Genomic DNA, 26,133 nt, shown 5'->3' with positions numbered 1-26,133 from the left:
CGCTGAGCTATGACTGGAGCAGAGATGGATGGAAAGGTAGGGAGGTTATAAGTTGAGGAGGACGGGATGGAGTGTAGTGGTGGAGTGGAAAAAGGTGGATTCCAGCCAGGAATCATGTATTGGTTAATTTGCATTATTGCGTTAATCCTTCAATGGAATGCCAGAAGTTTGATGGCTAATGGTCGAGAGTTCAAACAGTTTTTTGAGGAATTACCAGCCAAACCTGATGTGATATGTCTCCAGGAGATATGACTAAAACCTACTCTAGATTTTGTATTACAAGGTTATGTTGCAGTCCATAGAGATAGGATGGCAGGGGGAGGAGGAGGGTGTGTTACCTTTATAAAGCAAGGGAACTCATATAGGTGTGTGGGAGAGGAATTGGAACAGTAGTATGTAGTGGTAGCGTTGTGGTTGGGAGGGGGGGAATATGGTAATAGTGAACTTTCACAACCCGTGTAAGAGACTGGAGTTGCTGTCCCTTGGGAATGTAGAAGGTCAAGATAGGAGACGGGTAATGTGGTATGGGGATTTTAATGCTCATAGTATGCTCTGGGGAGGGCTACGGACTGCTGTAAACTGACAAGTGTTGGAGGAAATACTAGATGAGAAAGGGCTTGTGAGTCTTAATGACGGCCGAGGAACCGGGATTGACCCAGTAACTGGAAATGAATCTGCTCTGGATCTTACTTTGATCTCAAGTTGAATGGCAGGCAGATGTCGTTGGGAGGTTTTGGAGGAATTTACAGTGCGTAGTGATCACTATCCGATCATGTGTAGTGTAGGATTGAGGGAGGAAGAATCAGTAGGAAATGGATATTTGGTAAAGCAGAGTGGGGTCAGTTTCAGGAGTTGAGTGAACAGGAGTCATTCAAGTGTCAAACCAGACCCCAGGAACCTAAACCCCTCCCACCCTCTCCAGATTCCTTCCATACAGCTTCAAGTATATTTCCACCCGGACCTTCTTTCTAGAAAAAAACACAGGCTGTGTTTTCTCAACCTGAAGTCCCACCTGAGGGACCACTGCTTTACTTCACTAATCGCTTCTTGAACTCTTCTGGCTGTACAACAAAGGACTAATGACACTTCCCTGGCCGAGACAGAAGGGAGGAAAGTGGTCACAAGGCCGAGACTGGGACACACAAAGCTAAATAGTACATTGAAAGTGCTGGTGAAACATCCGACTTGGAGGTGTGATCATTGTCAGGAGGAGACGGAGACAGTGGAACATGTTCTATTTCAGTGCTAGAAATATGTGAGAGAAAGGCAGCGAATGTTATTAGATTTGAGGAGTAATGGGGTTGAAGAGCCTGGATTAAGTGAACTGCTGGGGAAATCTTCAGGGGATGTAGTATTTAACGATGTATTTCCTTTCCATAGGAAAACGAGATTATTGGGTAGGATTTAGAGACAGTTGCTGTCTCTGGTCCACACTCCAGTCCAGTTGGTGGCGGTAATGCAGTTTAAAGTTGGTTGCCAACCGCGATATAAATTCCACAGAAGAAGAAGAAGAACCACGCCTTCTGCACCATCCAGTATTTTTTTTTACCGTACTGGATGAATTGGACAGCGTCCGTTATTTATTCGTGCCGTGTTGAAAGACGTAGAAAATATTTTTATATTTAGCAGGAACGCCAAGCCGTAAACATGGGGGAAACCAGACTACCGCGTCATATGTTTTTATGGAGTATGGCAATTATTTACATGTTTGCTTTTGCATCCCTCTATGTTCAGATACCAGGTAAAACAACATTTATCTATTTAACATCTATTTATTAATTGTAATCGAATGAACCTTATTATTGGTTGACTGTTGATGGTCATGGAAAGGTGTTTAGCTCTGCGTCGTTGAATCCCACTTTTTCCATATGTTTCGCTTGTGATGATGAACTGATTAATGTAGTTGCATCTGGTCGGTTAAGTACACTGGGGATGAAATGACTACTTTCTGACCTAGCCTGTGTTGTTGGACTGATCGGGCGACCAAATGACAACTTCCACGCGCCAAGCTATTTCGCTAGGTTCATTGCCTTTGCTAGTGTTACAACTCATGCACCATCACTATAGCCTAGGCCTAGAAAAGGAGAATGTCTTTTGAGTGTATATTCAGTAGACTATTCAGTTTGAATAGATCAACATTGATGTGTTCGTATTTATTTATGAACATTAACTAGTTGTATAGGTGAATGACTTGTTATAGAATGGGATAATGCGTAGTAATGAGAGCCAAACATTAATGTAGGGTGGTCTTAGCCTCGTACGAACCATCCTGATCTCGCGAGCTCACAAGTTCGTATGAGGCTAGGGCTGGGTGGCTGTATAAAGGAGAGTGAGGCAGGTTGGCAGCTATAGAAGTGATGTGGCCTTACATGCTATGGCCACGTCCTGACAGCACTGGCCATTGTTGGACAGATGCCCGTTTTAGATATTTGCTTGGGACAAGTGGATGTTTTCTTTACAAGGTCGTTGGCTTTTTTATGGCTGTGTCTGTCTGTCTGAGGGTTAGGATTTTCCCCCAGAATGTGCACACTGAAGCGTCCTGCAAGCGCTGAGTGCGTTGGGAATAACCCGTCATAAATCCAGTATTCGAGCTTGGCTCAGACCCCTAACAGTATACAATAGATCTGACTTGTAGTATAATTTTCACCTTTTCCCAGTCTAAATACGAACTTGTAGTCATGTTGATTTGCCGTCACTGTCATTACACCACTTTACTTTATCATGCAGCCGTCTTATTATGTAAATTGTATGTGAAATGTACCAAGGTAAAATGAGTTTTATATTGAAATCTTGGGTTGCTATTCGGTTTTGTCTCCTCAATAGCTAATGAACCAACCATTCCATTATTATGAAAATGGTAGATTCTGAATCGGGGGAGGATTGACAAAAATCCACTTCTTATTCTTAGACATTTTGATTGTCTTTATCGGGGGGTTTAAATCTTCAATAGCTTTTACGCAAAGCACGATATGATTATGAAAATGTTTTATTCATAATCAGGGGAGGATGGATTAAAAATATACATTTTTTCTATAGATTTTTTGTTGTTGCGTTTAGTGTTCAATATCTCTTTCTGTTAAATAACATGTTGTTGGGGTGGGAGGAGAAGGGTGATTAATTGACGGCCCCATTCACTCAGGCTGCTACACGGTCCACCTGGGTCCACCTGCTAATCAACTCAGCATTTAGAACGTGTGTGTGTGTGTGTGTGTGTGTGTGTGTGTGTGTGTGTGTGTGTGTGTGTGTGTGTGTGTGTGTGTGTGTGTGTGTGTGTGTGTGTGTGTGTGTGTGTGTGTGTGTGTGTGTGTGTGTGTGTGTGTCAATGTCAATGATATTTACCCTTGGAATCCTTCACAGCTCGTCATCTATTCGGTGCGGTATTGTCGTCGGCTGTTCCTGTGTGGAACATTCCGTGGATTTCACCACTATTGTAAAGAAAGGTGCAAACACTACACCTTGTATTCCAAAACGTCTGAAACCAACATCCTAGACAGGATTTCTGACTAGACGCCGCCAAATTGTAATCATCATATACTCACGCTGATGTTGGTTTCAGGCGTTTTGGAATACAAGGTGTAGTGTTTGTACTTTTCTTTACACAAACAAACATGGATTTTTGTCCATCCTCCCCGGATTTTAAGCAATAAGGCCCGAGAAGGTGTGGTATATGGCCGTATACCACGGCTAAGGGCTGTTCTTACGCACGGTGGAGTGCCTTGATACAGCCATTTGCTGTGGAATATTGACCATATACCACAAACCCCTGAGGTGCCTTATTGCTATTATAAACTGGTTACCAATGTAATTAGAATAGTAAAAAAAATGTCATATACGGTCCGATATACGATGTTTTTTTTAGCTAATCAGCATTCGGGGCTCAAACCGCCGAGTTTATAATATAGAATTTATAATTTTCATAGTCTTTGAACGCTTTGTGTAAGAGCTATTGAAGATTTGAAATCTTATTATGAAAAATTCAAGTGTGGATTTTTCTCCATCCACCCCTGATTTAGATAATACTATCTTCATAGTCATGGCATGCTTGTTTCAATAGCTATTGAGGAGAGAATCAAATATCCAATACAAAACACATTTTACCAAGTGCAAAATATGTGTATGTCCATTACTTGCAATCCACTCCATAGTCAATTTACAGTCAGGCAGCAAGTGGCCTAACTGAAATAACACATCTCATTTGACAAGTGCTGGCAAGATGAGATGCATTGAATGTGAATGAGTCATCATTGCACAATTTAGTGTTTGTGTTTTACTTTATTTCTCTGCTTCTAATTCCAAATGTGAGCATACTTTCAGTTGGTCCACTCTGTGTGCCAGCTATGTCGTAGTGGCACTTCTGGTCTCTCAGCTTCACCTGTCGTCTCAAAAGTACACTAAATACACTAGATTCCAATGGACTGTAGTAAGACTAGCTGTATACTTTCAGTTTTTGAATTAAAAAGTTTTTAAAAAGTGCTACATTCCAATCAGTTGATCACAATCTTGGCTCAACTCGTAAGCAATGTAAGCTGCTAAACTCCACCTTTCTTTCACATGTTCCATTGGACTGAATAAGCAGACAGCACAGATAAAACAAGTGTCTTGTTTTCACATACATGACCTTTGACCTATTTAGCAGGGTACCATAAACCCACTTACTTTAAGTATATGAACATGACCTCTATTCACTAACCCCATTCTCAATAAACACAACCCCCCCCTCCCTCTCTGTTTTGTTTATCCATCCCTGCTCTTTGTCTCTGTGGCCAGGCCTCTATGGCAATGAGGGGGTCCTGCCTGTGCGCCTGGTGGAGCCCCGTGTGGACGGCTCCAGGCCAGTGTTGGAGCAGATACATGCCCACCCCTCCCTGCTGTGGCTGGGGCCCCGGCTGGGTCTGGACCTGGACGCCCAGCAGGCAATGGAGCTCCTCTGCCTGGCGGGGGCGCTCTTAGCCCTGGGAGCAGCCCTAGTGGAGCCCCTCCGAGACAGCCTGGTCTTCTTCTGCCTCTGGGCCCTCTACCTCTCCCTCTGTCAGGTCGGTGGGTGGGGGTGGCTGTCTGTCTGCCATTGGTTTGGTTAGATACTGTACAGTAAATTAATCAACATAATTTACTCTTGACAGGTGGGTCAAGACTTTCTGCGTTTTCAGTGGTAAGTCATCTGTTCTGAATTCTCATATGGGCTGAATTGATAGAGCGTAACATTGAAGCGAAAAGTACTTTGTTTACTAAAGTGTTAATGCTGAACACAAAGTCTACTGGGTCTGTGTGACGTCATTTTGTTATCAGCCATGGGCTTTACTGCAAGAGCATCAGTGTCAGACAAGAAACTGCTATTGGAACCATTTGCCAGTCAAATTCACTGTCCACTCTTCATAATTCTGTGTTGATTACATATTACAGTGCACCGGTTGTCTATCTTGCGACTAGAACGGTTGTTGAAAGTGTTTGTGCATATGTAACAGTCTTAGACATCATGCATATTTTATAGGGGTAAGCGGACTTTGCATTGAAGGACATCTATCACACATGTAATATGGTTTTAGATTTATGGACTTTTAGCTAAGCTTGGAGATGTGCTAGAATTGCAACACATTTACTGATATCTGGTTGTAGCAAAGCAAGATGACATAAGGCCAGAGCCAGACTGCCCATCAGGCATGATTAGACGGCTGCCTATGGCAGTAGATTGATAAGGGCTAAACTGACCAAGGCATACCTTAAACAACACATAAAACCTCACATAGTTCTGCCCCAAAACAATGACAATTTCTTTCAACCAGTGGCATATGGGATTTTTAGGTGAGCTCTGATGCCACCTTGTGATAAGCAGTGCCCACTTTGTCAAAGGCAGGGGTGAAAAAATATTTAGCTGGTCCATTCCCAGCGTGCCTCTCCAGGGTGCTGTTGGAGAGATGCATCCTCCAACTTTCTGTCTATGAAAAATCATCGAACAAAAAAAAAATCACGTAGCAGATCTAGCCTACGGTAGTAAGGGTATGCATGAAAATGTATTGAGGCAGACACTTTTTACATCATGCACGTTTCTCCAATCAAATAGCTTAACATAAATGGTGCACAATCAACAACAACAAAAAATGCGCTGACATGTTAGCGAACACCATATCCTATTTTTTTTTAATTTGTCACAGGAATCGGGACAAACAAAGACCTAAAAAGTACGATTTTTTCCCCCACCTCTGATAAAGACGTATTTTAGACGTCTTTTCAACGTCATTTTGCTTACAGGGACTATTCTAGTTTTGCGGGGGTATAGGGTGGGCGGAATTAGTTTTTGTCTCGTCTAGGGCGTCAGAACGGCCAGGACTGGGCCTGTGTAAGGCATTGGGTTCCACAGCAATTGCATGAAGTGGTAAATAGATAATAAATAGTTGCCTGGTTGTGTTTTTATAAGTAGTAGGGGTGGGTGTGTCTGAACTGTTTATAGTTAGCTGGCTATCCCCTAACGCACACCATTTGGTTTTGCATGAAGAGAATGCCAACTACAACCGGTTTTAAGATGACCAGCTACCAGTATGTTTTGCCATCTCAGTGCCTCTGGCTCTAACGGGCATTGCTTCTACTAGGCTAACTGATTTCCTGAAAGGCAGTGTCATTAGCTCACTGAATATTTACTGTATTCCACTGTTTTGAGCAGGAATTTCATGTAGCCTTCTGGTGGAGGAATTTCAAGTGAAATGTCATCTATTGATTGTATTTATTGATTTAATACGTTTCAACTTTGTCATTTCTTTGAGACCTGAGATTTTGGGTTGTTGGAGAGAGTTCAGTGCCCTATACATTATATAGGTATGATGTGAGGAGGAGTTGGGATTTTTTTTTTCAAGGAGAGTGGTATTTGATTATTAATGTCTCATTTGATTCCCTCCCGTAGGGACAGTCTGCTGTTGGAGGCGGGCTTCCTGACTGTGCTAGTCGCGCCGCTCAACCTCCTGCGGTGGCGCTCGGCATTCCGTCAGCATGACGCTGTGACCTTCTGGCTGGTGCGCTGGCTCCTGTTCCGTCTCACCTTTGGCTCCGGTGTCGCCAAGCTGGCCAGCCACTGCCCCAGCTGGTGGGGGCTCACTGGTGAGACAGGGGAACCTCTTATGACACAAAACTGTACTGTTCAATGTATACTGAACAAAAATATAAACCCAACAATTTCAATGATTTTTATGGAGTTAGTTTATATATGGAAATCAGTCTATTTAAATAAATTCATTAGACCCTAATCTATGGATTTCACATGACTCAGCAATGGGTCAGCCAGTCAGAATTCGTTTTCCCCCATAAAGGGCTTTATTACAGACAGAAATACTCCTCATTTTCATCAGCTGTCCGGGTGGCTGGTCTCACGATCCCGCAGCTGAAGAAGCCGAATGTGGAGGTCCTGGGCTGGCGTGGTTACACGTGGTCTGCGGTTGTGAGGCCGACTGGAGTACTGACAAATTCTCTAAAATGACATTATGGCTTATTGTAGAGAAATTAACATTCAATTCTCTGGCAACGGCTCTGGTGGACATTTTTGGGGGGGTGGTTGTTTCTTGTCACCAGCACAAGGTGCACCTGTGCAATCATACTGTTTAATCAGCTTCTTGATGTGCCACCTGTCAGGTGGATGGATTATCTTGGCAAAGGAGAAATGTTCACTAACAGGGAGGTAAACAAATTTGTGCACAAAATTTGGTAGAAAAGCATTTTGTGCGTATGGAAAATGTATGGGATCTTTTTATTTCAGCTCATGAAACATGGGACCCACTTTACATTGCGTTTATATTTTTGTTTAGTATTTCTTCGGGACTGCAACTAAATGGGAGTCTGTTGGGACGTTGGGCTGAAATTGGGTCTCCTGATCCCAATGTCAGGCCAGTGTCCCAACAGCTTCTGGACCGCAACTAATTGGGAGTCTATGTTCAATGGTACGAGTAATGTGAAGACTGGTTAAGTAATGATAACATTACTCATGCTTGTAGATGTATTAATAATGACAATGAGGAAGGAATGCATGTGCTTGGCTATGATTGTAAAGTGTGCATCATGTAAGGGGTATGTACCTCACCCAGCGGCAGTATTCTCATTAACTTCCATGATGATAATGATGATGCCTGGAGCCTCACTACACATCAGTCGCAGTTCAGGAAAAGTGTCCGAGATTAAAAACGTGATCTCAAAAAAGGTGTGAGGTGCAGTGTTATGGGTCAATCTTTACTCATCCATGTCTCATATCCTCCCTCCCCTCTGTCACCCCATCAACCCCCTCCCTCTTCCCAGCGGTGAAACACATGTTTGAGGCCCAGGGCATCCCCCTGCCCTGGTCCTGGTTCATCCAGCAGCTGCCAGACTGGTACCTGAAGCTGGGGACTGTCGGTCTGTTGGTGACAGAGATTGCTGTGCCCCCCCTCTACTTCGCCCCCATCCGCCACCTCAGACTGGCAGCCTTCTACATTCAGGTGTGTGTGTGGTTACACCAGCAGCTGCTAAACATGAGCATGTATAATGTCTAAGAAAGGATTGAACACACTGAAATATAGGCTTCCAGTTTGTTTTCAAAATTTTCGCCCGCCCCCTAAATCGCTATCAAGTGTTGAGGTCTGGCTGAGAGAAGAGAGGTTTAGAAAAACACCTACCTACAGTACAATTTATCTAGTCTGTTATCATCCAGGGAATCGCCAGACTCAGATGCTGCTATAAGGCTCTAGACTGTGTGTGTCATTTGTATGCTTGATGGTGAATGAATGACACCTAACTGTATCTGTCTAAGGGGATTTTGAATGTTGCAGGATTGCGACCCCACACATGTAATTTGCACGATGCCTTTTTCTAACTATACCTACCTACTTCTCTCTGTAACGGATAACCAGGCAGTGTACCAGGTGAAGTTAATGTTCGTGGGGAACTATGGCTTCCTCCCCTTCCTCTCCCTGGCTCTGACTTTCTCCCTGTTGGACGACGACCATATCAGCTACTGGCTGGGCCACGGCAAGAAGAAGAGCGCCAAGAGTATGACCTCACTTCTCTTCTTATGCAACCTTCAACTCTCACAGCTCACATTTAACACCAGAGTAGACGTTCAGGCCAGCTTTCTCCCTAATACAGCATTATCCACACCCAGTATGGTGTTGAAGCTGGTGGAAGGTACTATAAAACACAAAGGCTGTTACAGTAATTATCGGCTTCCTTTCTTTTCCTGTTCTGCCTCGCCAGTTGGCCAACGTTGACGTTACACAGTGAGGGGTGCGTTGCTGAGTGCATGCCAGCCAAACACTGGTTCAGTTCTGATGGGTGTCCTTGAGTCTTGATGGCAGGGAGAGGGAAAAGGGGGGGGTTCATTGTTTTATTCCCGGGCAGAGTGGTCTGATCTGGCAGGATGTCAGGTGTTATCCTGTTTATGTACTTCTGTGATGTATTTCGTTTATCTACAGTTAACATTCCTAATGTCCTAATGGGTAACCCCTTAACGTAACTTACAAAATACATTTTTAGTAGCTGGACAAAATCAAATGATGGGCTCTGTTTGTGATACTAAGAGTACCTAATCTAATTAAGTTATTTTTTTTGCAGCCTGGCACCAAACCATAATGTCATTGGTGTTGCTGGCTGTATTTGCTGCCATCATTTATGGAACTAAAGTGCTCTTCACACTGGAGATTGACTGGGAGGCCAAGTCTATTACCTCTAAAACCGGTAGGTTAACAGGGCATTCGGTATTCAGACCCCTTGACTTTTTCCACATTTTGTTACATTACAGCCTTATTCTAAAATTGATTGAGCAATTACATAAAAAAAAAAATCTACACACAATACCCCATAATGACAAAGCAAAAACAGGTTTTAAGATTTTTTGGGGAAAATGTATCAAATTTAAAAAAAATCACATTTACATAAGTAGGTTTTCATCAAGGATCTCTCATCACTTTGCTCTATTCAAATTGGCCTCTATCCTGACTAGTCTCCCAGTCCCTGCCGCTGAAAAACTTCCCACAGCATGATGCTGACACCATGTTTCACCGTAGGGATGATGTCAGGTTTCCTCCAGATGTGACGCTTGGCATTCAGGCCAAAGAGTTCAATCTTGGTTTCATCAGACCAGAGAATCTTGTTTGTCATGGTCTGAGTACTTTAGGTGCCTTTTGGCATACTCCAAGCAGGCTGTCATGTGCCTTTTACTGAGAAGTGGTTTCCGTCTGGCACTCTACCATAAAGGCCTGATTGGAGTGCTGCAGAGATGGTTGTCCTTCTGGAAGGTTCTCCTATCTCCTCAGAGGAACTCTGGAGCTCTGTCAGAGTGACCATCTGGTTCTTGGTCTCATCCCTGACCAAGGCCTTTCTCCCCCGATTGCTCAGTTTGGCCGGGTGGCCAGCTCTAGGAAGAGGCTTGGTGGTTCCAAACTTCTTCCTTTTAAGAATGATGGAGGCCACCGTGTTCTTGGGGACCTTCAATGCTATAGCCATTTTTTGGAGCCCTTCCCAGATCTGTGCCTTGACACAATCTTGTCTCGGAGCTCAAACAAACAATTCCTTTGATCTCATGGCTTGGTTTTTGCTCTGACATGCACTGTCAACTGTGGGACCTTATATAGACAGGTGTGTGTGCCTTTCCAAATCATTTGAATTTACCACAGGTGGACTCCAATAAAGTTGTAGAAACATCTCAAGGATGATCAATGGAAACAGAATGCACCTGAGCTCAATTTCGAGTCTCATAGCAAAGGGTCTGAATATTTACCTAAATAAGGTATTTCTGTTTTTTACTTTTAATACTGCAAAAAATTCTAAAAACCTGTTTTCACTTTGTCATTATGGGGTATAGTTAATACATTTTAGAATAAGGCTGCAATGTAACAAAATAAGGAAAAAGTCTTGGTCTGAAGACATTCTGAAGGCACTGTAATACTGTATACCTAGTGACTCGGTAGTGTTGCTTTATTTTATTTCTTGTAGGCTGTCAATCATTGACAATACATTGTTATGTTAATGTTTAAGTGATTTTGTTTCATGTATTTGTCCTGTTTTGTAGCCTTCACCCAGCAGCAGTTTGGCAATTGGTTGAAGCTTGTGACAGGACCCACTATCTGGGTAGGAGTTCTCTCTCTCACCTGGGAGGTGGTGACAGCCATGCTTGGGTGAGTAGGCCTATATCATACTTAAACAATATCTGTAATAAAGTTTGTGATTCAAAGATGGTAAATCTTAGGACCAGGAGTTTTTCAGTAGCGAAATACGGTTGACAGTTTAAGTTTAGTGTGTGTCGGAAGTTTACATACACTTATGTTGGAGTCATTAAATCTCGTTTTTCAATCACTCCACTAATTTCTTAGTGGAGTTTTGGCAAGTCGGTTAGGACATCTAGTTTGTGTATGACACAAGTAATTTTTCCAACAATTGTTAACAGACAGATTATTTCACTTATAATTCACTGTATCACAATTCCAGTGGGTCAGAAGTTTACATACACTAAGTTGACTGCGCCTTTTAAACAGCTTGGAAAATTCCAGAAAATGTCATGGCTTTAGAAGCTTCTGATAGGCTATATGACATAATTTGAGTCAATTGGAGGTGTATCTGTGGATGTATTTCAAGGCCTACCTTCAAACTCAGTGCCTCTGTGCTTGACATCATGGGAAAATCAAAAGATCTCAGCCAAGACCTCAGAAGATAAAGTGTAGACCTCCACAAATCTGGTTCATCTTTGGGAGCAATTTCCAAACGCCTGAAGGAACCACGTTCATCTGTACAAACAATAGTACGCAAGTATAAACACCATGGGACCACGTAGCTGTCATACCACTCAGGAAGGAGACGCATTCTGTCTCCTAGAGATGAACGTACTTTGGTGCGAAAGGTGCAAATCAATCCCAGAACAACAGCAAAGGACCTTGTGAAGATGCTGGAGGAAACAGGTACAAAAGTATCTATTTCCACAGTTAAACGAGTCCTATATCGCCACTGCTCCAAAACCGCCATAAAAAAAGCCAGACTACGGTTTGCAACTGCACATGGGGACAAAGATTGTACTTTTTGGAGAAATGCCCTCCGGTCTGATGAAACAAAAATAGTACTGTTTGGCCATAATGACCATTGTTATGTTTGGAGGAAAAGGGGGGAGTCTTGAATGACACAAATATACATTTTCACAACGTCTGCTGCCTCAGTTTGTATCATGGCAATTTGCATATACTCCAGAATGTTATGAAGAGTGATCAGATGAATTTCAATTAATTGCAAAGTCCCTCTTTGCCATGCAAATGAACTGAATCGCCCCAAAAACATTTCCACTGCATTTCAGCCCTGCCACAAAAGGACCAGCTGACAGGTGTGAGTGTTAGAGAACACACTGTAAGGCTGATTGAGTTTGAATAACAGACTGGAAGCTTCAAAAGGAGGGTGGTGCTTGGAATCATTGTTCTTCCTCTGTCAACCATGGTTACCGAAAAAGGAAACGCGTGCCATCATCATTGCTTTGCACAAAAAGGGCTTCACAGGCAAGGATATTGCTGCCAGTAACATTGCACCTAAATCAACAATTTATTGGATCATAAAGAACTTCAAGGGGAGCGGTTCAATTGTTGTGAAGAAGGCTTCAGGGCGCCCAAGAAAGTCCAGCAAGCGCCAGGACCGTCTCCTAAAGTTGATTCAGCTGCGGGATCGGGGCACCACCAGTACAAAGCTTGCTCAGGAATGGCAGCAGGCAGGTGTGAGTGCATCTGCACGCACAGTGAGGTGAAGACTTTTGGAGGATGGCCTGGTGTCAAGAAGGGCAGCAAAGAAGCCACTTCTCTCCAGGAAAAACACCAGGGACAGACTGATATTCTGCAAAAAGTACAGGGATTGGACTACTGAGGATTGGGGTAAAGTCATTTTCTCTGAATTCCCTTTCCGATTGTTTGGGGCATCCGGAAGAAAGCTTGTCTGGAGGAAACAAGGTGAGCGCCACCATCAGTCCTGTGTCATGCCAACAGTAAAGCATCCTGAGACCATTCATGTGTGGGGTTGCTTCTCAGCCAAGGGAGTGGGCTCACTCACAATTTTGCCTAAGAACACAGCCATGAATAAAGAATGGTACCAACACATCCTCCGAGAGCAACTTCTCCCAACCATCCAGGAACAGTTTGGTGACAAACAATGCCTTTTCCAGCATGATGGAGCACCTTGCCATAAGGCAAAAGTGATAACTAAGTGGCTCGGGGAACAAAACATCGATATTTTGGGTCCATGGCCAGGAAACTCCCCAGACCTTAATCCCATTGGGAACTTGTGGTCAATCCTCAAGAGGCGGGTGGACAAACAAAAATCCACAAATTCTGACAAACTCCAAGCATTGATTATGCAAGAATGGGCTGCCATCAGTCAGGATGTGGCCCAGAAGTTAATTGACAACATGCCAGGGCGGATTGCAGAGGTCTTGAAAAAGAAGGGTCAACACTGCAAATATTGACACTTATAAAATGCTTGTAATTATACTTCAGTATTCCATAGTAACATCTGACAGAAATATCTAAAGACACTGAAGCAGCAAACTTTGTGGAAATTAATATTTGTGCCATTCTCAAAACTTTTGATCACGACTGTATGTAAACTTCCAACTACAACTGTAGATCTAGTTCATATCTAGTTCCACTGCATTTGCTGACCCCAGAACAGTGGTCTGCCCCGGTGCAGCATGAGTCATCCTTGTTTCCTTGTTTTGCGTTAATGTCCACTGATCTCAGATCTGTGTTTACTCTCCCCAGGTGTGTGTGTGTTAGAGGGTGCATCTGGAAGCTCTGGGGTCTTGTCCAATGGGCTGTCATTGCCTCTGCTGCAGTCGCCGTATTTGCTATCAGTGTGGTGAGTCACACCTCTCAATCACACAGGGAGCCTTCTGATTGTTTGTTAACTTAAATATTTTTCTTTCATACTTGCATTCATCTATTGAGTAAAACCCATCTAATTACTTTGTCAGTGTTTTGTGTAATAGTGAATCATTTTAATGAAGACAGCATAAATCTACCTAATTGGTCTGTTGGCGTTACTATTGGTCTAGTAGTTAGCACTGTTTATAAGATTCTCTCTGATTGGTCATGGTGTTGTCCTCGTCCCCAGGTGCCCTACTCGTCCATGGAGCAGGTGTACAGCAGTAAGATCCTCCCAGAGGTTAGACAGGCCTACAGCCTAGTAGAGCGCTATAGACTGGTCAGTGCCTACAGCCTGGACAGCAGAATGACTGGGGTGGACGGGAGGTCAGAGGTCGTCCTAGAAGGCAGCATGGACAAGAATACCTGGACCGTAAGAGAGCGGGGGACCAAAATAATAGTTTTGGCTGAAAAGTTTTAGTTTTTTCTCAGCTTTCACAATATTAGACATGGAATGTCCTCAATCACATTATCTTCCTCAACTACTTGACTTTTATAAAGTAAAACAGTCTTATATAGTTCTGCAAAAGGTGTATCGTGTTTCAATGCACCTTTCCCCATTGGCCCTCCTAGGAGATAGAGTTCATGTACAAGCCGGGGAACGTGGGCGTGGCCCCTCCAGTGGTGGCCCCCCACCAGCCACGGTTAGACTGGCAGATGAGCCAGGCAGCCCAGGGACTGGCCGAACAGAGCCCCTGGTTCACAAGCCTAGTGCACTGCCTACTGCAGGGCGATAAGGATGGTATGTACTGTACTCTGGGATAATGACTTCTATTTTTCAATTAAACTATAGAGCACAGACGTCTTTGTTTTAATGAGGAAAGCGCAGGTTGCATCTGGCAGGCTACTTGTATTTTGGCACTTGTTGGGTGTTTTTAGGCCTGTGGTCTTTTCTAGGATCAGGCCCCCTCCCTGTCTATTTAATCTTATTGATTATGATCTTAAAGGCAAAACTGATCATAGATCAGCGCTCCTACTCTGAGACGCTTCATGAATACGGGCCCAGAAATTCGGTGGTATGCGCCTGACATGTAAAACCGCTAGTCAGTGTGAGGTGGGCATGATTTACTCTCACACTGTAGATCATTAACCTTCCAACAAAGGAGAAATATCAGCAACACTCAGATGACCACTTACCTACATGCTGCACTACGTTGCTCACACATGACTCTGTATCTCTCCCCGTGTCCCAGTGGTGAGACTGATCCAGACAGACTCAGCCCAATACCCATTCAGCCAGGCCCCCCCGGTCTACCTCCGAGCCAGCCTCTACCGGTACTGGTTCACCCAGACCACACAGGATGGGTGAGCAGCCTACGACATCCACCACAGCAGTGGGTGTGCTGGGGAGAGAGTGCTAATGGTTAACCCATGAATTCCTTAAGATTATTCATTCATAAAATCAGTTAAGATATACAACTGAACTTAAATATTCACTATATTAAGTAATGTTATTCATAAAATGCCTACAAAATGTATAGTATGCTAATCGTCAGAATTCGATAAAGCCACTCGATTCAACCAGACACAAATAAAATGTTCCTATGGTAACGAGTGGTGTATTGGTTGTCTTCCCTGTCAGGTCTGGTCCTAATGAGTGGTGGAGGAGAGACTATTCAGAGGAGTTCTATCCTGCAGTGCAGCTGGGTGACCCTACTCTGGAGGCCATGCTCAACCAGCACGGACTCAAGGTAGCTAAGCCTTTTTGCTCAACTGGGTTACGTTGTAACTTTGTATTGTGCTAATAATATCACTACTGTGGCTTATGATGATTGCCCCAACTCCAGATGTGGTGGTGTATTGGCTATATTTTACATTGTTTAATTTCACCTTTATTTAACCAGGTAGGCAAGTTGAGAACAAGTTCAAGTATATGGAATTCACGCTCCCCTTTGCTTTTTAGTGTGTGTGTGTGTGTGGTGCGTACTAGTGTGTGCTGTATGGCCAGGTGTACCAAATCTGATTTCTCAGAAACGCATACCAACAACACTCACACTCTTACGTGTCTTTGTTGTGTATGTACATGTGCTTACATATTAACTTGTGTGCAGGAGAAGTTCCCGATTCAGCCCAGTCCTGACTCTCCTCTGGCCCAGGCTCTGAAGCAGGTACGGGGCCACGTTCAGACTTTACCCGGTCACCTGTTGCTCTGGTCCCTCCTGGCCACTGTCGCCACCATCTGGCTCTTCAAAACCCTGCTCTCTGGGGTTCTGAGGGGCCGAAAGGCTAAACCCACTCTAGCCGAACCCAAGGCCAAGAAGGCTAAGGACCAGCCAGCAGCGAAAAATGCCTCGGCCTCCAGTCTCAAAGCAGAGAGGGAGAACTCTGAGGAGAGTAGACGGGATGCTGACAAGAGCACTAAGAAGAGGAAGTGATATGGGACTGCTGCCATGGGACTTCCTGTTATGTTCTTGTTGTTGCCCCTTGTCTCGGGATGGAGGGTGGAGAGAAGGGGTGTTACCTACATGTAAATCTCAGGTGTTTCAGACCAGCTCTTTCTACAGTAACTACCAATCCAACCAGCTCTTTCTACAGTAACTACCAATCCAACCAGCTCTTTCTACAGTAACTACCAATCCAACCAGCTCTGTGACTCGGAGACTACCACTGTGGCCTTGTATTCAGTCAGTTCTCTCTCTCACACACACACACCCATATATTGTACATACACAAGCAAAAATGTCTATGTTCTCTGTGCCTCCTTCCGTCACCATATTCTCAGGTCCGCCTATGGATGAGTCTTCAGACATGCCTACGGGCGAGTCCCTGACATCACAGTACAGTGGTGCTTTGTTATGAGCTGTTTTTGGGCTTTGCCATCTGTTCTTCTGGGAACACTTTATCTGAATTCTGGGAATGCATTCATACATTTTAATGGTTGTTGTCCCAACATTTTTAATCTTGTGCTATATCTTTAATATGATATTCAGGCTGGGTGCAGTTATTGTACCTCAGTGAACCTTTTCATGCACCGCATCAGACAGACTTTTTTTAATGTCAAGTTGTCAACAGTGGTTCCATGTAATGATATCTAAACCTGGGCCCTCTATCCCGACCACGAGAAACTGTATAGCGACATCGTCAAGAATACTGTATTCTGAAAGCTTTGTCCTGCTAAACCTTTTTTGCCTTTTGCAATCTGTGGATTGCTGTTCAAACTTCAAAACCCTTCGTCGCAGTCTTCTTAACAGCTGAAATGCATAACTGCTCCGAAGAAATCTTTATATTCCACATCTGTGTACATTTCTTGAGACGTGTAGTATTACTTAAGCTTAGTGTATTAGGTTAAAGCACTGCTGCAAAATGACTGGGCTCTAAGGAGAAATTCCAACCCCTAGAGCCCAGTCTACCAGTCTATCGCTGAGGCGGTACAGATTGTGCGATTAAAATGTAAAGGTACTTTTTACTGGTCAGTGTTTAAAATAAATCTTGGCTGTATATTGAAACTGAACACTTAGATTTGACAAACTACAGATGGAAAAAGACTGAAACGTTCAGTGCTCGTCAGAAACTACACTTTCTATCTTGTCAAATCTAGTTGAAAAGGTGTGCTTGTCAATACCAGGTAAACTAACAGGTCTGCATGTTATGTTAAAGGTCAACAACAAAAAGGGACGGAGTCTGTGGCTTTGAGCTTCAATCCCCGTTTTTACATTTGTGGGTTCAATTATTTTAGTGATTCGACCTGGGCTGATTTTCTATAGGAACAGACACCTTTTTCAGAGATCAATGACCAATATGTGGTGCTCTTTGTTTATGCATTTATTCATGACAAATGTACAGAGACGTGTTCAGTGTGAAAGAGCCAGTGGCTCGCTGGTAAGGATCTCACCAATATAAGTATGGGGTTGTGTTGACACTCAGTAATGGTTGGAAGGCTGGTAGATGTCATGGGGGTGAATCCCTGGGGTCTCCTCCTATGAAGCAACTCCTGGGGGAAAGGTGGGAACTTCGTTTTTAAATATATTCTCATTTAAAAAATGAAGTGCCCACTTACAGGTGTATCTCCATAAGCACTGCTTTTTGCTGTCTGTATCACAGAGGGAACCTTAAGAATTTGTTCCCTCTGCTTATGTTATCACACCCTTCTGCCAATGCCACCTTTTTATGTGGCAGCCACTCCAAGTGGCCTTGACTCACTGACCTGCAGAGTGCCCCAGAGTTCAAACCTGTAAACCCATGCTTATGGGGCGAGATCCTAACGCCAGAGTCCTTCATGCTTATGCTTTGCTTCATAATTGGACATTGAGAGTTAGGTTGATATGTATATTTGGCTGTGGTTAAACGTTTTCTTGAGTGTGTTGGTTGGATGAATGGAAAGATTTGCTCAAGCATTGCTTCAAATGTTTTATCAACAAAGACGGTTGCATCTGGTTATCTCCGTTTCATACTATTAAAGATTTGAAATTGTGGGTAAACCCTTTTTGACAGAGACTTAAAATACGTATTTTGTATATGAATTAACCCCCCAAAAATCTGTATAATATTTCTTTCACGATTGCGCCACAGGAAGACTGCTAACATTACTAGACAAGGCACTGAGAATGAGTCCATAGTGAGGTTGTTTTGTGGGAGATTTATCCCTGTTTGTCCTTAGGGCACTGTCCAACTCTCTCTGAGGAGGATAGTCTTCGGGCTCGAGTCAAGCTGTGTCGTGGAAGTTTAGCGCTATTTAAATTCAACGGCAATGTTCCCGCATTCACGGTAAATGCTTCAAATGTCCGTGCAATCGGAAATGACATTTCTATAGTGCTGAACTACAGATTGAATGGTGCTCTTTGTCCCACAGTGCTGCCCTCCACTGGTCAACACGTGTACAACATGTAGTAGCACTCCTCACAGCTTTATCAGAGGGAGAGTGTGGACTGTGACGTGTGTCTCTCAGCAGTCCTGGAGCAGGTCATACGAGCCACCCTCTACCACATGGTGTTTGTCCTCCTCCTGTTAAAACACATTCATATGTCATCTGGCGTTATGTTGTCACCCCCTAGAGCAAAGGTGCTACTTCACCACATATAGCTCAATAGAATTCATATTCATGCACATATATTTTCTCTACAGTGGTTGGTATACAAATAAAATAGGGTGGGGTCACTTACAGGAAGCTCAGATGGAACGGGTTCACTTGTGGCAGGGGCAGAGTCATAAGTGGGGTTAACAATGCTGGGGTTGCAGATGGCAGGGTTGCAGTCTGGAGGCGTCTCGTCCTCTTCCTGCAAAAGAGGGCAAAGGTCAATTATCAAGTTCGAGATTCCCCATGTTTTATTGTACGTTAGCTTCTGAACCGACAGCATATCAGTAAACAGCTGATTGCCTGCAATGAGACAAAAAGTCATTGTTGCACAACATTCAGACATCATTCAACCAACATACTCACCTTAAAGTAGTGGAACTGGAATGGTTTGGTCTTGTGGGTGTAGAAGTGGTAGCCTACGAACCCAGCCCCAGCCATCAGCATGATCAACAGCACAACTCCAATCCCCATCCCTGCCTTGTGACCCGCGTGGAGCTGGGGGACCAGTCACAGATAGAGTCAGAGGTCAGACACAGGAGTCCACCAATACCTGACCTTACCAACTGATGTAGGATCAGTTCTCACAATTTGAATCAGTCCTAATCTTAACCATAAACTATAAATCTGATCAAGGACCAGTAGTTTAGCAACATCTCACCAGAGCTCAAGGAGAGAAACTAAACAGAAAATTATGTAATAATCTCACCACTATCCAAGGGGGAGGGGCTTTGAGGGGTCCCTGCAGCACATGGATGATCCCATTGGATGCCAGGATGTCGGAGTCGACGATGAAGCGGTCGTTGATATAACGTGAGGAACTCTACATAGAGAGAGAGATCAGGATGGGACCAGTTTGAGCTCAGAGACTACAATCATGAAGTCAAACTTTATTTTCAGTGGTTAGTTGTTCTATAATATGCGGTCTATGAGGCTGGTTCAGTAGCTAATTTTCACATTTTCTCAAACATCTTTGTTCAATCTAGGAGACCTGGTTAACCAGGGCAATATATAATACATTCCTATAACGGGGACTGAAAAACAACAGAGAACCTGAGTATGGTACAGTGAGTGAATGCCCAAAGTACAGTAAGTATAGGGTTGATGTGTACAGTACTGTAGCTCCATGTCTCACCAGGACCTTGGGGTTGAGGAAGTCAACGATACCCAGGACAATGAGGCTTTGGCCCAGCCGGGTGCGGATACGGCTGCCGTTGGTCAGGTCTTTCAGGGCCAAGGCCCGGCCCTCCGAGAGATGGTACTCCATGTCCCTGTGGGTCAGTGTCTGGGCAATACAACACAGGAGAGTGAGTGTACACATTTATACATATACATGTTCATATAAGTCTGAGTAAGGGCTCTATTCAATCTGGATCGATGAAGCGGTACAGATTGCGCGACAGACATTTAAAGGTCATTTCCGATTGGGCCGACATATGCAGCGTTTACCAATAATGCAGTCTCCGCTAATGTGGGAAACCATGTGTTTGATGTATTTGACAGCATTCCACTTATTCACCTCCAGCCATTACCCCGAGCCGGTCCTCCCCAATGAAGGTGCTACCAACCTCCTGTGATTATATTTTTAACAAAAAAACTAAATATGCTTCTTTGCAAAAATCTGGGTAAAAGATTGAAAGGAATGTGAGTCTTATTCAGTACATTTAGTAATTGCTTGCTTTTCTAAAGTCTACCAACTAAGATAATTAGACAAGCTAGCTACTCGGATTTGCTGGATATTGGCGGGAACTGGAACACGCTGTCGTACACGTCGATCCAGAGCATCCCAAACATGCTCAATGGGTGACATGTCTGGTGAGTATGCAGGCCATGGAAGAACTGGGACATTTTCAGCTTCCAGGAATTGTGTACAGATCCTTGCGACATGGGGCCGTGCATTATCATGCTGAAACATGAGGTGATGGCGGTGGATGAATGGCACGACAATGGGCCTAAGGATCTCGTCACGGTATGTCTGTGCATTTAAATTGCCATCGATAAAATGCAATTGTGTTCATTGTCTGTAGCTTATGCCTACCCATACCATAACCCCACCGCCACGGCACTCTGTTCACAACGTTGACATTAGCAAACCACTCGCCACACGACGCCTTGTCTGCCATCTGCCCGGTACAAATGAAAACGGGATTCATCCCTGAAGAGCACACTTCTCCAGGGTGCCAGTGGCCATCGAAAGGTGAGCATTTGCCCACTGAAGTCGGTTACGACGCCGAACTGCAGTCAGGTCAAGACCCTGGTGAGGACTACGAGCACTCAGATGAGCTTCCCCAAGACGGTTTCTGACAGGTTATGCAGAAATTCTTCGGTGTGCAAACCCCCAGTTTCATCAGCTGTCCATGTGACTGGTGTCAGATGATCCCGCAGGTGAAGAAGCCGGATGTGGAGGTCCTGGGCTGGCGTGGTTACGTGTTCTGCGGTTGTGAGGCCGGTTGGACATCCTGCCAAATTCTCAAAATAAATGTATTATTTTATTATTATTATTTTGTATATTTAAATAGGACAAATCTGACAAATCGGTCATGATGCCTCTGGTGGTAATGTACAGGGCTGTGTGTGAGTAGCTGTGTGAGACTGTGCATACATATGTCCGGGTGTGCATCAGAATGCATGTCAGTGTGTCTGACAGGGTGTTCTTGTACCTGGTTCTGGTACAGTCCGGTATTATCAGGTACAAACAGAGTGGACTGGATGGTCAGGTTACTGAGGCGCTTCATAAACTGTTTTCCTGACACGGACATCTGGGAGTAGTTCAGGATTTGCTGCAGGTAAAAACGACACCGGATCAGTAACAAACCACTGTGAGTGAACATACAATAAATCAAAACCTGAATAGAATGATACCATTTAGATACTCACAGAGAGGAAGTTGGAGAAGGTGGGCTTCTCAGTGAGGACCTGCAGGAGGTTTCCAATGCAGGAGTATCCATCTCCTATATATCCTGCTTTACATTCACATTTCACGTCTGGAGGGACACACACACACCTTATGAAACACCTTAGAAAACACATTTTTCACACATAAAGAGGGCTGTCTCGCTCTCCCTCTTTCCCTCCCCTCTCAATTATTCCCTCCTCTCCTTTTCCCCTCTTACCCTTGACCCTGTAGCAGAAGGTGTCCCAGGTCTCGCTGAGGTTGTTGCGTAAGCCGTAGTCTACGATGCCCACGTGACCAAAGCCACACTTGGGGTTGGAGTAGGTGGTGGGGTAGGCCACTCTGGCCTGGTCCAGCCAGCTAGCCGCACACAGGTTGAGCCCAGCCTGGAGACAGAGGGGTAGCATAGTAGGGGTGTGTGTGTGTGTGTGTGTGTGTGTGTGTGTGTGTGTGTGTGTGTGTGTGTGTGTGTGTGTGTGTGTGTGTGTGTGTGTGTGTGTGTGTGTGTGTGTGTGTGTGTGTGTGTGTGTGTCTTTTCTGGTGTGTGTTAATGTGTGTGTGCTCACCTGCTGTGCGTAGGAGAGCTGTGTGTACGTGGCGATGGTTCCCCCCTCGCCTGTGCAGGCCTCCTGGGCCGATGTATAGTTCAGCTTGTACTGTCCCTTGTTGGACCGGAAGTGGAACACACCGACTGTGCTGTCTGGTGGGAGGGGGGCACCAAAGATAGAAGATGTTAACATCACAGCATATCACACACCACATGTGTGCGTTTGGGTCTTGGAAAAGATCTATACTGTATATATATCCTATGTATTCTTATACAGACTTTAAATGAAACTCCTATACAAGGAGTGTACAGTATGTGTGTGCGTGCATGGCGTACCCTCGTAGTGAAGGTCGGTACACTGGGCGTCAGAGTGGCACTGCCCGTTCTCCTGGAGACAACGGTTCACAAGAAGCTCCTTCACCTCACACGTCACACCGTCCCCGATGTAGTTATCCTTACACACACACTTCTTCTTTCCCTGTAGACACACACACACACACACACACACACACACACACACACACACACAAAGATGAATTCATATTTATAGCTGACATGCTGGGACTATTGGCGGTACGCTAATAAGTTACCATAGCAACCCTTGTAGTACCCATGGCACCCCGTGGCTGACCCCTTACCGGCCCAGTCATGGTGCAGGTGGCGTGCTCGTGGCAACCCCCGTTGTCATCGACGGAGCAAGGGTCTATGGGCCGACAGATGAAGCCGTCTCCAGAGTGCCCCTGAGGGCAGGCGCAGCTCACCGTCTCCCCCTTCTGACTGCACTTAGCTCCCTGGGCACAGCCACCGTTCCAGAACTTACACAGGTCAGCCACTAGAGGGCGTGGAGAGGAGGAGGAAGGAGCAGCAAAAGAAGAAATTCTTGACACAGAAGAGAAGCAGTGATCAACAGTGATGTACAGAATTTGTTTCATGTGCGTATACACAGTATGTGTCTGCATGTGGGATGTGTGTGTGGAAATGTGTGTGTGTTGTAGTACTCCAGTGTTGTCTCTGCAGCCCATTACCTATGCAGCTGATGCCGTCTCCCTCGTAGAAAAGTTTACATACACAGGTGTTGTTCTCTTTACATATGCCGTTCTGAGAGCAGGTTGGGGAGCAGACTGGACCCTCCGCTATAGGGAGAGGGGGTGAAGGGTGACAGGAACAGGTAACATCAATGTTTAAATGATAAATATCAGTGTTTTAAATGTAGCAGAAACTGCCATTTCAAGATGATGGCTCTCGGTCTTCCTTTGTGTGGTGGACATTTTGTAACTTGTGGTTGTTTACCTAGTTGTGTCTCACAGCGCTGCCCGGTCCAGCCCTGTTCACAGAAACAGGAGCCTGTCCCTTTAAGGCCTTCTTCACATGACCCATGCTCTGTGCAGTTACATGCTGAGGGAAAAATGACATCATATCACAAATCAGGTTCAAGATTCAGTACGGAGAATGATTCAAGATTATACTGAATTACGCCACACAAGTTCACAATGAAATTCTTCACACGAGGTAGCACAACTAAATCTTGAGATGAAGGTATCCACACTAGAGCGCTACACACCTTTGCAGTCCGGTCCATAGTGGCCTTTTTTACACAACTCACAGGCGTCGCCATGGAAACCAGTGTCACATGTGCAGTTACCGTTGCCTAGGTGACCGTCATCACACTTTCCATGGTTCAAACAGGGAGATGAATTCCCGCCAGGACAAACTTGAGGTAAACACGAACAGGAAGTCAAAGTCATGATGGGAAACAACTCCGATCTGTAGTCTTTCACTCCAAACACCTGCTTTAACGAATGCCAATCACATTTCTGAGACTGCATGAGACTTTTGGAGCTAGTCTTTGAGAATTACATTCTTTATGGGGTTTTCACCACAAACTGTCATTGTTGTCCTATTCATTAGGTTGCATTCCAAATAGTACACTGCTCCCTAGTACATTTGACAAGTAGTGCACTATAAAGGGAATAAGATGCCATTTGAGATGCTGTCTTGGTATGATCATGGAGATCTGAGGAAAATTTTGGGAGCTCTTACCCAGACAGTCCCGTCCATAGAAGCCAGCACAGCACTTAGGTTGCCAGAGGACAAAAGTACATATGGCCTGGCAGCCTTTATTCATATTCACTATCATGTGCAGGTCACATTTCTTCACCTCCTGCAGAATACATATGTAGGGGCAGTTTTTAGTATGGGGAGAGATGCAAGTGTTATATTCACATAACGGTTACGACGGGTGGATGGGTGAACAGATACCTTGAGTTTGGACCCAGGGGGGCAGTGTGTTGATGATGTGCAGAATGAACAGGGTAGCTATCACACAGGAGAAACACAGAAAAAAACATTCTAAGACAATAATAATTCTAATCACCTTATTCCATGGTAGCAATAAAAAAGACTATCTACTGCATGATATGGTCACACTCACCGGGATATCTACAGTTTCCTTTTTGTCACAGCGACCCCCGAGGCTCGGCGGGTTCAGCAGACAGTCGATCCCATAGGCTATCCCACCGTTGAAGGGGATGTGCCTCTGGATGATTCGGCAGTTCCCGTCGTTGAGGAAGATTTCCCCCTGTGCAGAAAAGTACATCTCTCAGAAAACGTTGGGGTCTGGGTCAATCCAAATACCACAAGATGGCCTTACTTTTTTTTGCCTCTAAATTATATTCCGCTTGTTAGTGTTGTACAAACACAACACTACTTCGTTTTACTCACTATGTTGTCCAGCCCTCCACAGTTGGCTTTGAGTTCGGATCCCTGGAGCGTCCGTATAGGATCGATGTGGACCAGCTCTGCTGCATACACCTTGGTGTCTCGGAGGATGTGGTATTTGAGGTACTCCAGCAGGTGTCCTCTGTTCTGTGAGTTGTAAAGGAAGTCTTTCTGCTCCTGGGGCAGTGCGGCCATGGCGCGGTCCGACGGCAGGAACAATGTCACGGGCTGGTGGAGGGGGTCGTTCACCATTGCCATCACATCTGTGTCCTGCAGGGAGAAACAGAGAAGAACACCTTCTTTAACACTTTTCAGGCGAGAAGTTTAAGATTGTTATTCTCAGAATCCATAAAGGAAATAGGAACTTCACAGGGACAAATACTAACCAACAGCAGTTTGTAGAAGGTCTTGTAACCATTACCATCAGCCACATCAGTGAGGTTCAACTGTGAAGGGAGAGATGGAGAGGGAAAGAGAGAGGGACAGGGAGATGGTGATGAGTTATCCCATGATGGAGTGTTTGACAGATTTAAACAGGTATATTGATTACAAATAGTCTTTATCTTTGTACATACTGGCCCCTCTATCACATCAGCCTTCTTCAGCCTCTCTGGTATCATGAAGGTGTCAATCTCATGGATGATCCCATTGATGCTCGGGTCATCACTGCGCACCACTTTCACCATGTTGTTGATGAGGATGGTACCCTGGAAACAAGGACAGGAGACCTCAGCTCTCTCACCACAACCATTGAATCTCTTCCTCAAATGTAGCAGAGGAACTAGATGCAACATATATCCATACTATACTTCTACACTTCTCAAGGTATACAGTGCATTCGGAAGTATTCAGACCCCTTGACTTTTTCCATATTTTGTTACGTTACAGCCTTATTAAAAAAAAAAAAAGAATCCTCATCAATCTACACACAATATCCCATAATGTCAAAGTGAAAACAGGTTTTTAGACATTTTTACAAATGTATAAAAAAAAAAAAACCTGTTTAGATGCTTTGCTATGAGACTCGAAATTGAACTCAGGTGCATCCTGTTTCCATTGATCATCCTTGAGA

General features: G+C 44.5%; 2 protein-coding genes across 2 annotated transcripts in view; one reads left to right on the top strand and one right to left on the bottom strand.

Moving 5' to 3' along the window:
• Window positions 1-1,498: 1,498 nt before the first annotated feature.
• LOC129865226 (lipase maturation factor 2-like) lies at window positions 1,499-18,302 on the top strand. The gene is made up of 14 exons (XM_055937828.1): window positions 1,499-1,741; window positions 4,768-5,033; window positions 5,121-5,149; window positions 6,893-7,086; window positions 8,272-8,450; window positions 8,862-9,000; window positions 9,562-9,684; window positions 11,018-11,123; window positions 13,731-13,827; window positions 14,083-14,265; window positions 14,466-14,634; window positions 15,086-15,197; window positions 15,475-15,583; window positions 15,944-18,302. Exons 1-14 carry the CDS (start codon window positions 1,648-1,650, stop codon window positions 16,265-16,267), a joined length of 2,124 nt encoding a protein of 707 aa, XP_055793803.1. The 5' UTR covers window positions 1,499-1,647; the 3' UTR covers window positions 16,268-18,302.
• Window positions 17,640-26,133, bottom strand: part of stab2 (stabilin 2) — a 40,983-nt gene continuing 32,489 nt past the window's right edge. Inside the window, exons 48-67 of the mRNA XM_055937827.1 lie at window positions 25,637-25,768; window positions 25,448-25,507; window positions 25,065-25,331; window positions 24,775-24,921; window positions 24,603-24,659; window positions 24,384-24,504; window positions 23,905-24,054; window positions 23,634-23,738; window positions 23,369-23,476; window positions 22,982-23,175; window positions 22,680-22,821; window positions 22,363-22,496; window positions 22,017-22,182; window positions 21,781-21,887; window positions 21,564-21,683; window positions 20,039-20,188; window positions 19,613-19,726; window positions 19,270-19,401; window positions 18,992-19,105; window positions 17,640-18,833 (exon numbers count right to left, since the gene is read on the bottom strand). Coding sequence (XP_055793802.1) covers window positions 18,774-18,833; window positions 18,992-19,105; window positions 19,270-19,401; window positions 19,613-19,726; window positions 20,039-20,188; window positions 21,564-21,683; window positions 21,781-21,887; window positions 22,017-22,182; window positions 22,363-22,496; window positions 22,680-22,821; window positions 22,982-23,175; window positions 23,369-23,476; window positions 23,634-23,738; window positions 23,905-24,054; window positions 24,384-24,504; window positions 24,603-24,659; window positions 24,775-24,921; window positions 25,065-25,331; window positions 25,448-25,507; window positions 25,637-25,768 — 2,580 coding nt within the window. The 3' untranslated portion in view covers window positions 17,640-18,773. The remainder of the gene's footprint in view (window positions 18,834-18,991; window positions 19,106-19,269; window positions 19,402-19,612; window positions 19,727-20,038; window positions 20,189-21,563; window positions 21,684-21,780; window positions 21,888-22,016; window positions 22,183-22,362; window positions 22,497-22,679; window positions 22,822-22,981; window positions 23,176-23,368; window positions 23,477-23,633; window positions 23,739-23,904; window positions 24,055-24,383; window positions 24,505-24,602; window positions 24,660-24,774; window positions 24,922-25,064; window positions 25,332-25,447; window positions 25,508-25,636; window positions 25,769-26,133) is intronic.

Source organism: Salvelinus fontinalis, chromosome 11, assembly GCF_029448725.1.
Source record: "Salvelinus fontinalis isolate EN_2023a chromosome 11, ASM2944872v1, whole genome shotgun sequence".
In the NCBI taxonomy this organism is placed as follows: domain Eukaryota; kingdom Metazoa; phylum Chordata; class Actinopteri; order Salmoniformes; family Salmonidae; genus Salvelinus; species Salvelinus fontinalis.
Note: the sequence above shows the minus strand (reverse complement) of the source record. Positions and strands in the feature narration are given on the sequence as shown.